This window comes from Panthera leo, chromosome B4 (assembly GCF_018350215.1).
Source record: "Panthera leo isolate Ple1 chromosome B4, P.leo_Ple1_pat1.1, whole genome shotgun sequence".
NCBI classification, from domain to species: Eukaryota; Metazoa; Chordata; class Mammalia; order Carnivora; family Felidae; genus Panthera; species Panthera leo.
This window is the reverse complement of record NC_056685.1, coordinates 17,462,656-17,479,840: the sequence shown is the minus strand read 5'-3', so window position 1 is coordinate 17,479,840 and position 17,185 is coordinate 17,462,656. Positions and strand designations below refer to the sequence as shown.

Below are 17,185 nucleotides of genomic sequence, written 5' to 3'. Positions count from 1 at the left end.
ACTGCTGTACCCCTACACTTACAGATGATGAATTTAGTGTGCTGCAGTATCGATCTCCATTACTTTCTGATAACTAAAAAAATAAACTGGAATCCTAAAGGGCTTATGGGCATGCTAGAACTCTCAAAAGGACTGAAAACAAGGCACGCTGAACAGAAACGTCTAACATAGGTGTTCATCTTGTGGAAAACAAAGGAATTTTGTTTAGTAAACATCTATGTGCCAGATCCTTTGTCCGGTACTTTATTTAATGACATTTTAATCCTGACAACCCTGTGAAAAAGCGTTGTGAAAAAGCTAATACTAGGCTTCCAGTGTGGATGCTCTCCAGGAGAGTATGTTATCTGTGGCAGAACTTGTGGTAGGATCCCTACCCTAAGAAAAAAAAAAAAACACAAGGCAACCTGGCTATATGCATAGGTGACACCATCCCTCAGGACCTTGTAACATGAAACCACTTAATCAGACTACATGTTTGTGTGTTGCCATATAAAAAACTACGCCACATGGCATTTGGGGCTCAGTTCTTCGGTACGCACCCAACCGAGAGGTGCCCGCACAAATAAAGTTGCTTCCTGGAAAGAAAAGCCTCGGTGTCACGACTGTGCGAGAATCCTGCTACAAACTGAGATCTGAACCAGGTCTGCCTCCAGGGCCCTTCTCTGCTTTCTTCTCTCTTGTGCTGTTGAAATGGCCTGAGTATTACTTGGTCTGTGTTTACTTGGCACCAGAAAGACTAAATGAAAAAATAAAATTGCACAAAATGGAATTCTTTTTTTTGGGCCCATGTTTATCTCCCTTTTTCCACCCTTTCATCTTACTCTCAACAAGCACTTGTGTAGATTATTTTATTTTACTCAATTAACACTGTTGGCCAAAATAATCAGCAGTTTTGGCAGCATGTATCCAGTTTGGGATTCTTGAAAGGACTGCGTGGAAAGAATACAAAATGACAGAAAGATTCGTTAATAGGCCCCCAAAAAGAACCGTTGAAGTTATATGTTGCAAATGGTCTTTTGGAAGGACATGACATTTCATGCTGAAATAGCTCATATAAATCTCTCAGTTCATCATGAAAACAGTAGTAAAAGATAGCAGGCATTTACTGGCAGCAGTAACCCACGCCCAAAAGTTTACAACCACAGAATGGTCAACGCAAATCCCAATAACTGGTTACCTGACATGGGGTAGAGGCAGTGTGTGCTTTTGTAAGAACAGGACTTCCAAGTTTGGCCACTCCTGGAAATTGACGTGACCTGAAATAAATGAATGATCCTACAAAAAAACAAAAAAACAAAAAAACAAAAAACTGTAAAGGCACATGGATATAAATTCTACTATCGTATATTAGTAATTCTTTGCTCTTACACCTTATCCTTGTACACATTCAACTGTCAATCAGATAAAGAAAATTACATTTTTACTTATGTACCATTTAGCTCTGTAGATAACCAAAAGTTTTTTCAACTGGATAACATTAAATATCTAAAATAAAATCCAATGGATTAAAATCAACTCTTGGTCTAACCCCCCTAAACAAATATTTTTATTGGCTTACGTCGTGTCATAAATAGAATCTGAAATCAAATGAAATTAAATGAAGCTTCTAAGTTTACAATTGGACATCCAACATGCCCTTATGAAATTCTCACGAGAGCATGATTTTTAAGTTTCTTCACAAAGTACTGAAGGATGCCAGCCTGTGGAGTTTGGTTTCTCCTGGGGCTTACATGTTTGACATTGTTGTCTGTGCTAGTGGGGATGAAAGCTTAATTAAAGATCTAATCTGAGCGTTAACAAAATAACTGCTTTTAGATTTTAACTACAGTAGATGTGCTCATGGCAAATGTACGAGGAGATAACATCTCTTAGCAGCTCAAAAGATCACATAGTCTGAACTGCTGTCAGGGGTAGCCTCATTGAATATTGAAAATTTACAAGGAAGGCTACGCAGAACAATGTCAAGGTCTGATCCTGCCCTTTGATAATCATGAAGTGATGGGCAACTTGGAAAGCCAACTATTTTGACTGAAAAATACCATATTCAGAAGGTGATTTTCCTAGATACAAGTACGCAGAAAGGAAAAGATTTCATAATTAAAATGTATTATTTTATAGATACCACCATGTATTTAACCGAACAACCAGGGCTGCAAATCAGCAGTATCATCTCTGAATGAGAAAAATAGGACAGTTTATATGGGCTTTTTTTTTTTTTTTTTTTTTAAGTAGGCTCTACCCCGACCTAGTCTCTGCATCCAATGTGGGACTTGAACTCATGACCGTGAGACCAAGAGTCACATCCTCTACTGACTGAGCCAGCCAACCACCCTTATACAGGGTTTAAAATCCCAAAACCAACAGGAAAGAATAAAACCTCTTATTCCCTAATTTCAAACTAAGAGTGATACAAACTATATAAGCTCATTAAATGGTTTCACCTATAAAAGAATAGCATAGGAAAAGAGGATTTTGAAAAACTTATTCCAGCTTAAAAATCCCCAGGTTCAAGCAAAACTCAATTGAATACTTTTAAAAGACAACCAAAATTCTACAAATTAACAAATACTCAAAAATCTTGGTCCCCTGGTCATTTAAAAACAATATGCACAATTTCAAACAAGCAGTTAATTGAAGGATGGGACGTACAAACTAAAACTGCAAAATCTAAAAGAAGCAAAAGGTTTGAATAAATTGGTTTTACCACAAAAATGACTCGTAAAGTGATGAAAAAAAAATCTTATGGAAATGTCTGGCACCACAGGTGACTTTTAATCAATTTTTAAGGAATATTTGTAACATTATTCAAGGGATCTTAAGTCTTAGAGATATATGGAGCTCAACTCATTTTACATTGCCAGATAGCTCTAATTTAAAAGTTATAGAAATAGGAACATAAAAAATAAATTGCAGAGCAACGTCACTCATGATCATAGTATAAAATTCTAATTAAGAACTTATCAATTACATTTGAAACCCTTATCCAAAAATACGTCCTGACCAATCAGTGCTTTCCAAGAATGGAAGCTTGGTTTAATCTAGCCACTCTATCAACATAGTCAAATAGATCAACAAATTAAAGGGTAAAATCAGACTTGTACCAACAAATACTGAAAATCCTGTGGCAAAAAAAAAAGCCATTGCAAAGAAAATAACCTTAAGAAAATATTAAAAGTAGGGGCACCTGGGTGGCTCAGCCGGTTAAGTGTCCAACTTCAGCTCAGGTCATGATCTCACAGCTCGTGAGCTCAAGCCCCACATCGGGCTCTATGCTGACAGCCCAGAGCCTGGAGCCAGCTTCAGATTCTGTGTCTCCCTCTCTCTCTGTCCCTCCTCCACTTACAATCTGTCTCTTTCTCTCAAAATAAAAAAACATAAAAATTTTTTAAATAAAAAAATATTAAAAGTAAACAATTAAATGAAGATTAATGGTCAACCCCAAAATAAATATCCTAAATGGCAAACAACAAAGTTATTTTCATTAAAACGAAAAAGTAGAGATTTATGTCATGATTATTAATAACAGATAATATTAATTATCTTAGACTAACATTATCTTATAGGTCTAATGAATGCAATTGTCAAGAAAATAATATATTTAGTAATCATAATAGAAAAAATAGAGACAGTTTCCATGTTTTGCCAATAATATATTCCTAACAGTAGATACCCCCAAGACTTATGTTTTTATATAATGACAAATATTAATAAGAGAATTTGGTAAGGTTAAATCATTTTTTTTAACTTTAACACTAAAACCCTAGACATAGAAATGGTGAGAAATACTCTCTTCACAATTACATTAATGCAAAATATGTAGGAATAAGTCTAACAAGAAAAGGACAGAACTTTTATGAAGAACATTATAAAAACTTGTAGAAGACCATAAACCCTGTTATTAAATAGAAAGAGATAATAGATAATATATTTTTAAATGGAAAGATATTATAAAATTATTAATTTAGTGAAAATTTATTTGCAAGCTAAATGAAATCCTAAGAAAATTTTAATATTTTGAAAACATAGAATACAGTCTTAATATTTATATGGGCAGGTAAGGAGTAAAGAGAATATGAACTCTGAACCCAGACCCAGGGACTTCTAAAAATATGTCTCTGGATTTAAGTCTGGTTTGCAGAATGTACTAAGAGAACTATGGAATTACAGTATATCAAGTAAATTGTTCCTGGTAATCTGCATGGTTCATTGTAAAACACTTATACACACCCAAGAGGGGTGACAGGAAAAACACAGTATAAAAATTAAACAATGAGGAGATCAGCCTCTGTGGGTTAAACTGTCCATGCCAGCCTCAACCTCATCTTTTGCAAAGCATGCATCCACTTTTAACGTAATGGTCTAGAAGGGACTACTTACATGATGTGAAAATATTAGATAGAGGACTTGATAATGAATCAAATATGATATAAATATCACAAATATTACCATAAAGAATAAAAAGTCAGAATACAACAAGTAAAACCAACCAAATGAGATTTGGTTCATGAATGCAAGGGTGGTTTAATATTTGAAAAATTCACGTTATAAATAAACAAAAAAGATAATATGGTGACCATATGGTTATCACATATTCAAAAAACATTTGACAAATTTTAACATACATTCATATATATATACACACAAAAAAACACATTATGAATAGAAGGGAACATCGCTATCTGATAAAGCAAAACAATCTTTCAGCAAATATAGCACTTAAGGTTGAGTTATTAACAGCTTTCTTCTGAAATAAGAACAAGTTTAGAAGCTATCACCTGTTCTATTCAACATTTCCCCAGAATAACTAGCCAGTGCAATGACACAAAGAAAACAGAAGGCTTCACATTCAGATAGAAGGAAATAAAATTGTCATTATTTGCAGATAAAATAATATATGCATATATATTCACAATTATTTTAGGTTCATACACACACACACACACACACACACACACACACACACACACACTTAGCTATAATAAATAAAATTAGCAAGGTCATTGGGTACAGGATCAATATTTAAAATACAATGGCATTTCTCTATACCAGCAAACAAAAACAGTTTTTAAAATATTATAAGAGCTGAAAACCTATCAAAAACCTAAAAAATGTAACAAAACATTTTTAAAATATATACACTAAAAGCTTCAGAATTTTAGAGAAATTAAAGAAGCTCTAAATAATCTAGGAGATTAGAAATATTTGAAAAGATCTTTTTCAGTAAAATACAATAAAGATTACAAATGAGCAACCATTTTATACCCACAGATTAGAAAAATTTAAAAGACTATAATGCCTGCTGCTGGTAGACAAATGGGAAAAAAGCACTCTTATTTTGCTACTGGAATTTTAAGTGTTAAGATTTGAAGGGAAAGTACATATCTTTCTGTAAAAACCTAGTAGTCTCACTCATAGTTGTTCACTGCATAGAACTAAAAGCACCCTATATAAGAAGGTATGTACAAGAATGGATTTTAATTTTTTTTTTAACGTTTATTTATTTTTGAGACAGAGAGAGACAGAGCATGAGCAGGGGAGGGTCAGAGAGAGAGGGAGACACAGAATCTGAAACGGGCTCCAGGCTCTGAGCTGTCAGCACAGAGCCCAACGCGGGGCTTGAACTCATGGACCGTAAGATCATGACCTGAACCAAAGTCAGCCACTTAACAGACTGAGCCACCCAGGCGCCCCTGGATTTTAAAGCACCGTCATGATATTGTCACTCAATAAGAGGATAGCTAGATATGTTATAGCATATCCAGACCAAAGAAATGAAGCAAACAAACACAAAGAATTTTAAATGTAAGACAATGAGTATGTAGGATCACAGGATAATGATCTCTAAGACAGGGAAAATAAACGAGTTATGCCATACAATTTCCCCAGCTTACTGCCTAAACAGTTTCCAGCTGCCGTGTAGGGAGTGGGGAGCCAGAAGGAGTGTGACAGTTTCTTCAAATTGAAAAGATGGACGTGCTACTTTGGGGACACTCAAGTGGCTAGAGTCCACAAGGCAGAGGACAGGAGGACAGGGCTGCAGAGAGAGAGATCCAGAGATCCACAGAGTCTCCCCCTCCCCCAAATCTCCACCTGAGTACTGACCAGTGCATGGAGGTGAGGAAACTTAAGTGAAACTGGAACTTCATCTTCTAAAAGGCCCAACTGGAATATTTCCCAGAGGTCAAAAAGGGCCAGAAATCAGAGGCCCTTTCACTCAACACCAGAAGGAAAACATTAATTAAACAAAGGAACTGGATAGAGTACTCAAGTCAAATGAAAACTTATGTCCAAAAACAAAACAAAACAAAAAAAAAAAGGTATGCAAATCTTATAGCATGTTCATAATCACCAACATTTAGAAACTAAAATATCCTTCAACTGATCAATGGGTAAACAAACTGCGCTTTATCAATGCAGTTGAATACTACTCTGTAGTAAAAAAGGAAGGAGCTGCAATCAACAAGGATGAAAGTCAAATCCATTAAGCTAATTGAAAGAAGACCGACTCAAAAGGCTACATAGGACATTAGTATATTTATATGACATTATGGAAAGGGCAAAACCATAGGGACAGAAATCAGATCAGTTAGATGCCGGTGGCTAGACGTGAGATGAGCATTGACTGCAAAGTGGCATAGCATTTGTGGGGAGAATGGAACTCGTTCAGATCTGGAGTTTTCTGATAGTTATACAACTACATATGTTTGTTCAAATTCTGTGAACGGTACACCAAAAAGGTTGAATGTTGCTGCATTTAAATTACACTTTAACAGATGGACAATGAGTTGTCCTTTCTGTTTCAAACTTTAATCCACTCCATCACAAAATCTTAAAGGAAAAATAAGGTTAACAGGCATGCACAAACGCGCGCACACACACACACACACACACACACACACACACAAATTAGGACCTTACTCCACTGTGAAATAATAATCTGGGTTTATAGTTTTAGACAAGAGATGGACGGCCAAAGTCTCTCTCTCCATCCATTGACATGCCCCCCACCAACCCCAGTTTGCAATGGCTATAATTTAAAATACAGTCAACACTGCTAGTTTGGCATACTTCCTTGGAAATCTCAAAGGAGAGACAGAATAATGTTCAAGAGGGTTGTATGAGCTTAAAGAGGATTGACAATACAGTTGTGTTAGTATAAAGTTTTAATAGGATACTAATATACCTAGGCAATGACATCTACACAAAAGAGAGAAAACAGAACAAAACCCTTCTGTTTTCCTTGGAGATTCCCAAACCTTGATTGAAATGCCATGTGTTGTTATAATTGCTCTATATTAAGATGCTATATGAAAATTGTAATGGTGCTTAAAAATACATGAGAAAGAAGATTGTCACAAAGAAGTTTTAAGAGTGATTAAACTGCATTCAAGTATTTGTCAATTTATTTTATAGCCGGTGCCAAATCTCTGTTCTCTGTTTCCAGAAAGAAGATTAAACTATTTTTCTTTCTGTTTTGAAAAAATTGGATTGCTCTAAAAAGAAGGCACACCTGTTGTACATGAGTTCTGGCAACTAGAGAATATTATCAGAAGACTCCCCCCCCGCCACCCTCATGCCTTCAACCCTGTAAAAAACGTGGCAACAGGGGTGCCTGGGTGGCTCAGTCAGTGGAGTGTCCGACTTTGGCTCAGGTCATGATCTCATGGTTCATGAGTCTGAGCCCCACATCAGGCTTTCTGCTGTCAGCACAGAGCCAGCTTCTGATCTTCTGTCCCCCTCTGTCTGCTCCTCACCCACTCGTGCGCTCTATCCCTCAAAAATAAACATTAAAAAAATTATAAAACAAAAAGTAAAAAAATGTGGCAAGAAAAACATTGGTTATTAAAACAATGTTCTTTTCGGGAAACTCAATTAATTACAAATTATCATGTTGATCATGACAGTTTAAAGCAAGACAAACCAGAGTTCTATGTATATAGTCTATAGCTAGAAATGAAAATACATAGTAGCACCATTCTGCAACATGAAAGACAACAAACATTGTTTTAAGAGGAAAACGTCCTACCATTATTTGTGTTTGCTATGTGATCAGCATCAGGTAGGTGGTTGTCTCCACTGGCCAATCCTTTCATGAACTCCCAGTGTGAATCTTCTGTGAGAAATGGTTCCCAACCACAGAAACCAGACTCAAAATCACACGTGAGATGCTGTGCTGTTATGCATGGGGGGAAAAAACAGATGAAGAGAAATTAAGGAGGAAACTTAATTCCTGAAATACAGACTTTATATTAGCCAATTAACTTCGGAGGGCAGAACAATCATTCCACTTAGTAATAATCGTTTTCTGAATATCAGAATAGTTTACTTTTCCCTCAGAGTTTTCCACGTGATGTGTGAGGCATCGCCCTTCTACATTCTTCTAACTACAAGTTTGGCACATTTCATTCTGGCTGTGGCCATCTCTACTGTGCTCAGTGATGCACCATCAAAGTAGAGCTTTCTTTGCAGGGAGTAACTGATTCCTCTGCCAAGACCAACAAGATTCAACAGCTCAGTCAGTAGTTTAAAAAGATCCATTTGAAAGAGGGGAATTGATTCTGGACACCCAAACAGTTTATGGTTGGTGCCTTGGTATTCATTCTGTTACACTATTTTAATAGTTTCTCAAAAAAAAAATTGCCTAGTCACAGTGGAATTGCAGGTAAATTAGACATTCTGAACTTTGCTTTTCGTTTCCCTCTTAATACACAACTAAAAAGTCAGGAAATACTTATGTTTCTACATTAGTCACAAAAGAAAACAGTATGGAGGTTCCTCAAAAAGTTAAAAATCAAACTATCATATGGCCTAGTAACTGCACTAGTAATTGTAATTGTACTTACCCAAGGGACACAAAAATACTGACCTGAAGGGATACATGCACCCCAATGTTTATAGAAGCATTATTTACAATAGCCAAATTATGGAAAGAGCCCCAATGTCCATCAACTGATGAATGGATAAAGAAGATATGGGGTGTGTGTGTGTGTGTGTGTGTTTGTATTCTTCAAAAAGAATGAAATCTTGCCATGTCCAATGACATGAATGGAGCTAGACAATATGCTAAGCTAAATAACTCAGTCAAAGAAAGGCAAATACCATATGATTTCACTCATATGTGGAATTCAAGAAACTGATGAACGGGGCGGGGGGAAGAGAGGCAAACCAGGAAACAAACTCTTAAATCTAGAGAACTGATGGTTACTGGAGGGGAGGTGGGTGGAGGGAGGGGTTAGATAGGTAATGAATATCAAGGAGGGCACTTGTCCTGATACACACTGGGTGTTGTATGTAAGTGATGAATCACTAAAATTCTACACCTGAAGCTAATATAACTGTATGTTAACTAACTTGAATTTAAATTAAAACTTGGGAAAAAAGTAATACATACATACATACATACATAAAATAACTTTAAAAAAAAGAACTAGTTCTAGATTAATTCAATGTTTGGGATAAGCTTCATAGGATCTTTACCACTTTTGCCACCAAATTAGTAAGAAAAATGCAGCAAGACTGGGCAGTAAACTAGAAATTGCAACAACCTGACTTGTGCTTTTGAGAAATTAGTTTTTATGAGCTTAAATTCCCTTTACCTACAATAAGAATCATAGTATCAGGCTATCTTAGGTAATAGCTTGGGGAGTAAATTAATACAATTTAAGAATTTATTTCCAAATACTCCTTTTCATGCATATGCATTTTTACAGCACTGGGACAAAATAATTCTTGGTCAAAACATACCCGAAGTTTTGACAAACTCCAAGTTTTAACAAGCTCCCTAGGATCAAAATGCTATCATCTTGGGGCAGCTGGGGGGCTCAGTCGGTTGAGCGTCCAACTTCGGCTCAGGTCATGATCTCGTGGTTCCTGTGCCTGAGCCCCGCATCGGGCTCTGGGCTGACAGCTCAGAGCCTGGAGCCTGCTTCGGATTCTGTGATTCCCTCTCTCTCTGCCCCTCCCCCACTTGTGCTCTGTCTGTCTGTCTGTCTCTCTCTCTCAAAAATAAGCAAACATTAAAAAAAAATTTTTTTAATCCTATTATCTTTAGTAATAAGAACAACAGACATGTGACTGGAAGTACCCAGTGTGGTGCTGGGGATTTTGCATACAGTACCATTGGTCCTCTCAATTACCCCACACAGTAAGTGTAATCACCCCTCAAAGAGAAAAGCAGCTCTAAGTACTTGTCTGTGGTAAATTTAGTAAACAGAACATCTGGGCTTTGAAATGTCTGTCAACAAAGCTCTTTAACTATGAAGCCTCCCTAAACCAGGGACTACACTACCATATGCGTGCTCCTAACCATTATTTTCAATTTTAAATAATATGACCAAAGTGACCAGTATATTGAATGAGCTCACTATATCTTAATAATCAAAGGATCTTCAAATTTCTATAAACAGGGATGCCTGGTTTCATGACCAGATAGTTCATCACTAACGTGTCAACTCTTAAAACACTGAAGTCCACTATGCAAGTAACACTACCACTTAAATTTTCTCTACATGTAAACATTTAGATCTCAGAGCAGGCTTGTTTAGACAGTCATATAACTGATTTATAATGCTATTTTTTTCTTTACAAGCAAATATTGTCTTCTCCCTGAAATGGATTTCCCAAAAAACAAACACGACTACATTATAATAATGAAAAGATGTTGCATACTACCTAATGGTGAATCCACATGACAAGGAAATGCCATTCACCCATAAACTTAACTGGAAATCTTCTGGATGTGTTTTTCTTTACTCAGCTCTGGCTACAGAGTTCAGAGGGTACTACTGATAAAAAGTTAATCCTCAAAGAAGAATCTCTTCTGGTTTTTGACAGTCTTAAGCACCAATAACCAGCTGTGACTGTTTCCCGGGCCATCTGGAAAATCCTCTGGTCTAATTCCTTGGTTCTCTATGAACTTTGCCACTTATTAAGTGACCTCAGACTCTTCTCAGTTGGTAGAGTATAGAAATACACAAGACTCAAAATACATATCTGACCTTTGAAATGTGCTTAAAGGTTCCAAATCCTTGGTTTTGGACATGGTAAGGAACTTTTCCACCTACTCCCAAGGGTACCCAAAATTCTCCCCTGGAATACACCTCCCTGGAATAGAAAATCTTCCATGGGTGGGGTGACCACCCATCTGGGTTGCCACAGTTTATGCCTGTTGTCCTAGCATAACAATTAAAACCTCTTTTTTTCTCCCTCTCAAGCATTCCTGTTTGGGTAATAAATTCAACATTGCCCTGTTGGGCAATACATATTAATATACGAAGGAAATAAATCCGTGCAAATAGCAATCTTATTCACTGCAGGTAGCCACCGATTTAACCAGTAACCATCCTATTGCCCAACTAGGCAATACTGTGAATTGGCAATAAGACCAATAACTGTGGATGGAAAGTACAATGTGACCCAAACATCACCCCACTGTTCCAGAGGCTCTTCACAACTGTGTCTATGTCGCTGAAAGGCAAAGATATAAAGAGGATTTCAAGACAAAATAACTTTGGGTCATGTAAATGTTGAAATGTGGCACTGGGAGAAAAATTGATCTCTTTCATTATCTGGATGTTTCACCAGTTAAAATGTCAATCGTTGCACTTTCCACAAAACATGAGAAACACCCTGTCCTTTGAAAAATGAACATTTGTTTTTGAAATCCATCACCCTAAAGATAGGTGGATGTGGAAGCAAAATGGTACAGTCACCTCCATAAAAATCTTGCTGAATTGCTCAGCTGTTTCTACCAATGACAGTTATCCCAGTACACTTCAAAGGACATTTTTTAAAGTATTCTAGAATTTATCTGTACTATAAAATATAAATCAAATTCCAGTCACCAAAGTTTAGGTTTTCCCATTAAAATTCCCCTACATAATTCAAAAAGTTTAAGTTGCAATTATAAATATCTGAAGAAAACCAGGGGAGCCAAACACATTTTGGCCACTAATAAATGCCTGACACCATATTGTTAAACGCTAAGTATTTATAAAATCTAAAAAATCATCTATTCATATAAGTGTTCATTACAGTGATTTTTGATTATTTGGTTGCTTTTATTTTAACTTCCTGTGATTATAGAACACACTTCACTATTTCTAATCAGAGCATGAGAAATGGCACTGTTCATAATTTTAGCAAAATTTTGCTGAGTTCATCAGAGTAATATTTTAAAATTATGACAAAGCTTTCTCTTGCATATTTAAACACTGCAGCATATTGGCCAAAGAAAAAATTCACTGTAGCAGCTGAGGAAAATTCTTCTGGATTACAAAAATTAAAATATTTATGAATCTTCTAGTTCAGAAGTAAATCGCTTTTCCGTTATATAAGGGGGGAAAAGTATGTATGGGAATAAATGGGGAATGTTGCATTCCATAAGCATATATTAGATCTTAATATGATTATATTAGGTAAACATTTTAATACTTACTGTAAACCCACAAGGATCTTTTCTCCACTACATATATTATTTCCCTTGCCTGCAGGAAATTTTTAGCATAACATTTTTCTTCAAAATATGAAAGACATCCAGAGACAGCACCACAGTGAACATTAAATGCACTGCATTGGATTCTTGGTTAAAACTTCCTTCACTTGAACACTGTATCAACCTCTCCTTTATTTTTTTCTGACTTCTCCTTTAAAGTGTACTTTAAAGTACTAGCATTTTAAATGCTCTGAAGAATCCTACAATTAAAAGAACTTTTTTTTCCACCAGAGTTTCCCATACTATTTGATTCGGACACAGATCTGTCCAACCTTGCATCCTTTTTGAAACACATATGCAGTCTTTTTCCATGTTATGATTGAAAAGGGTATATAAATTATTGTATTTTTGTGTGGTAAAATATAGGTGGCATAAAGCTTATCTTTTTAACCATTTTAAGTGTAGTTCAGCAGAATAAGTACATTCACACTGTTGTGTAACCATCACCATCAGGCATAGTCCAAACTTCTTCATCTTTACAAAGTGAAACTCTATACCTAGTAAACACCAACTCCCCATCTTTCCCTCCCCTCATCCCGGCAACCCCCATTCTGCTCTGTTTCTATGAATGTGACCCCTCTGTGTACCTTGTGTAAGTAGAATTATACAATATTTGTCTTTTTGTGACTTGCTTGTGCTATTTAGCATAATGGCTTTAGGGTTCATCCACGTGGAATGTGTCTAGAAATTAGGTATATTTTATATGTAAATTGTTCAGCTTGCAAATGTATATGCCTTTAGATATGTTTGGAACAAGGTATATTTTAATTATTTTATTAGAAGCATTTAAAAATAGGGGCATCTGGGTGGCTTTGTCTGTTAGAAGTCCTATTCTTGGTTTCAGCTCAGTTCATGATCTCACAGGTCGGTGGGATCAAACCCCACATCAGGCTCTGCGCTGACAGTGCAGAGCCTGCTTGGGATTCTCACCCTTTTCCTCTCTCTCTCTCTCTCTTTCTCTCTCTGCCCCTCCCCCACTCATGCTTGCTCTCTCTTTCTCTCACAAAAATACATAGATAAGTTTTTAAAAGAAATATTTAAAAATACATTGCAATGCAATGTCCCTCTTTTATACAGGACCATATTAGTAAATGTCAAAAATCTATTGTTTGGAATCATGCGGTATTTGTCCGATAACTGGCTTATTTCACCTAGCATAATGACTCCGCTTATATGAGGAATCTAAAATATTAAAACTCCTAGAAGCAGAAAACAGATCAGTGGTTATCAGGGGCCAAGGGTACAGGGAAATGGCGAGTTGTTGTTCAATGGGTATAGCGTCAACTATGCAAGATGAATTCGTTTAGAAGTCTCTTGCACACTACACAGTCAACAATACTGTGCATTTTTTTTTTTGCAATACTTTTATTTAGGGTTTTGTCGAAAATACGGCCTTTCATAAATTATTTTCAGAACGGAGAGACAGAAAAGGGACATGGGAAGAAAAAAAAAAAAAAAACGCCTCACTTAGCTGCTCGCTAAGACACGTTCGGCAGGACCGTTTTCCCCCCTCGTTTAAACGATGTATTTGAAGCTCAAAGTGCTGTCACAGGTGTTTGCCTTTGAAACTCCCCCACAAATCTCGATGACAGGGACTTTTAGGGTCGGCGCGGCGAAGTTTTACGGAGCAGAGGCATGGAGTCTGTTTACAACTTTGACAGGTGCTCTCTTCCACTCGAGAAGAGTTCTAAGGCTTCTGTCTGACAAGTTCTGCAAGCCTGCCCGAAGGAAACCTTGGGGGTGCCCTGGACCCACATACCTGGGCACTGCGCCATCGGCTGCTGCAGTCCTTGCAGTAACCGCCCCACTTCTGCTCGAAGAACTGGAAGCGCGGGAGCTCCCGGCCCGGCGGGGGGCTGCCCGGCGGGACGCCTCGCTCCCTCGGGGCTGTCACCGCGGTCCCGGGCCCTCCCGCCCGCCCGCCCGGGCTCCGAGCGCGCGGGCGCCCGCCGCTGGGGGCCGCCACGCCTCCCCGCATCCCCCGGCCTGCGCCCGCTCGCCGCGGGGTCGCCCCCTTCCGGGAGGCGGCGCAGCCTCAGGAGGCCACGGGCGAGGCCACGGCCACAGCGCGCGGGAAGAGCTCGAGGCGGGGGGCAGGGGGGCGCGTTCGGCCGCCGCCGCCCGCCGCGAACGCGGGGGCGGGGGCGGGGGCGGGGATCCCTGCACAGCAGCGTTAAGTGCTTCCCAGCGAACACGACCCCTAGACCTCGCGGCGCCGGTTCACCGGCACGGCCCGGGGGCGGCTGCTGGGTCCGCGGGGAGTACCCACCTGCTGGAGGGCCAAGAGCGGCGCCCGCCCGCCGCGAGCTGTCGAAGTCCAGGGCGGCCGTCCGCCGCGGGGAGGCCTGTGAAGACCGCGAGGCCGCGGAAGAGGAAGCGGGAGGGTAGTCCCCGCCCAGGTGCCGCCGGCCGCCCGACCCGCTGCGCCCCGGGCCCGGGGCGGCGAAAGGTGGCGGGGCGAGCCGCCCGGGTACGAGTAGGGGGCGCACGCTACGGTAACCGGCCAGCGTCTGTCCCCATGTGTGCGGCCACACGTGCCGCCCCACCACGTTGAAAGGGTAAAACTCTCACGTTCACTGTTCTTACAAGAAGGACACAGAAAAGCTCCTGGACAAAGACCGGGTGTATAACTCAACAATCACAGACATTAAGTATGTGCATTTGTTGTGCGTCCATTGTTCTTCAATAAAACTGCTTTTAAAATCTATCGTTCTGGGGTGCCTGGGTGGCCCAGTAGGCTAAGCATCAGACTCTGGGTTTTGGCTCAGACTGATCTCGCTTTCTTGAGTTCGAGCCACCGGTCGGGCTCTGCGCTGACAGTGTGCTTGGGATTCTCTCTCTCTTCTTCTCTCTCTACCCCTCTCCCACTCGTGCTGTCTCTGTCTCTCAATAAATAAACTTAAAAAATAAAATCTATCGTTTGGTATTATAGTGATGCTCTTAGGAATTAGTTATGGGAGTTTTAGCTTCTGTCGTGAAAGGTCTCTTGACTAGTTTGCCTTAAGTCTATTTTTTATATGCCATTTGTTTTCTCTCTCAGCTGTGGCTCCATTTCTGAAGACTGTTTGGCTCAGCGGTTCTCAAACTTTAATATGCAGAGGAACCACCTGACACATTGTTAACGGCCAACTTTGGGTTCTGTAAGACTGGGCTATGGCCTGAGGTTCTGTATTTCAAAAGAGCTCCTAGATGATTCCGATGCCACTGGTCCACAAAGTACACCAGAGTAGCAAAACTCTAGCAACACTCCTTTTCACTTAACAATTAACTGCTTTATAAAAAGAATGGGGCTAGAGGCTCGGTCAACTACTCTTGTTAAAAGTATCTAAAATTAAGAGGAACTTGGTAATGAAAGAACCCCTGAGTGAGTGTGACTTTTGGGAAAAGCACACTGACTACATAATCCCAACTAACAGTATTCTTTAGTTACTATTTCCTGAGTCTCCAGTAAGTACTCGTGCTATTCGAACTGCATATATAAGCTACACAGTCCTAGAGATCCATCCTAAAATGGGATAAAAGGAAGGTATAAAAGCATGTTGCTTGTGCTTTATGAACATGGGAAACCATAAGAAAAGTTTGCGTTACAAACTCAATTTGTAAAATACAAATTTAAAGTAGGTGTAGAATGTTTCAAGGTGGTTTTAAATTTCAAAGGGAACAATATATATAAGCGTGTGTAACAATATATATAAGCCTGTGTATATATGCACAAATATATTATTTTAGCACCCAAAGTAGTGTAATATAAATTCTAGTAATTCGATTGCTTTATAACTTCCTCAAAACAAAAATGATTGAACAAATATGTACATGAAATACTCATGTCAGCATCAAAATATATGGACATGTATGCATCAATATATAAATATTTCATAATATGTAATATGGCTACATTTGTATGTCACACCCTCTATATGAAGTTGGTCTCAATCAAGCAAACATGTCAGGTTTTCTTTGTTCAAATGAAATGACATAATTTGGAAAATTTAACACACTAGGAAATAACACTATTTGTTGAAAAGCACAGACATCTGTCCCTTCGCTCAAAGGAAATAGCAGAATGGTATCAAGATATACTCCCCTGGAAAAATCCCATCTATGTAACCAATGAAACTACAAGAAAAAAAGAGAAATGGGAAAATATGTTCAAAATCAAATGCTAAAATATCTACTGATACTCCGGGTGGAATTTGATTTACAAAAAAAGAAACAATTACAAGAAGAACATAAAAAACCCTTCACTGGAGGGGGAAAAAGGGAGGAAAAAAGCTAAGTGTCAATATGTGCAATTGAAAAGAGAAGAAATATATTTACTTTCAGCCAATGAACCCAAGAATAATGCAAACTATTAGTAAGGTGAATTTCTCCAAAAGAAATGACCCAAATTGTTTGTAAGAAATTTTAAGGCACAGAAAAGACATTGACGGGGTGCCTGGGTGGCGCAGTCGGTTAAGTAACCTACTCTTGATCTCGGCTCAGGTCATGATCTCACAGTGAGTTCTAAACACCTGCATCAGGCTCTGTGCTGATGGTGTGGAGCCTACTTGGAATTCTGCTTCTCCTTCTCTCTGCCCATCCCCCACTGTGTGCACGCACCTGCGCGCTCTCTCTCTCTCTCTCAAATAAGCTTAATACATTTTTTTGAAAAAGAAAAGAAACTGACACATTAGAGAAAATGAATTGTCCTCA

The 17,185-nt window shown here is 38.7% G+C and overlaps 1 protein-coding gene across 1 annotated transcript in view; it reads right to left on the bottom strand.

The window, feature by feature from the left end:
- The window catches only part of MALRD1 (MAM and LDL receptor class A domain containing 1), a 774,784-nt gene that overhangs the window by 673,601 nt on the left and 83,998 nt on the right, over nt 1-17,185 (bottom strand). The window contains exons 10-11 of the mRNA XM_042948257.1: nt 8,027-8,173; nt 1,178-1,275 (exon numbers count right to left, since the gene is read on the bottom strand). Coding sequence (XP_042804191.1) covers nt 1,178-1,275; nt 8,027-8,173 — 245 coding nt within the window. The remainder of the gene's footprint in view (nt 1-1,177; nt 1,276-8,026; nt 8,174-17,185) is intronic.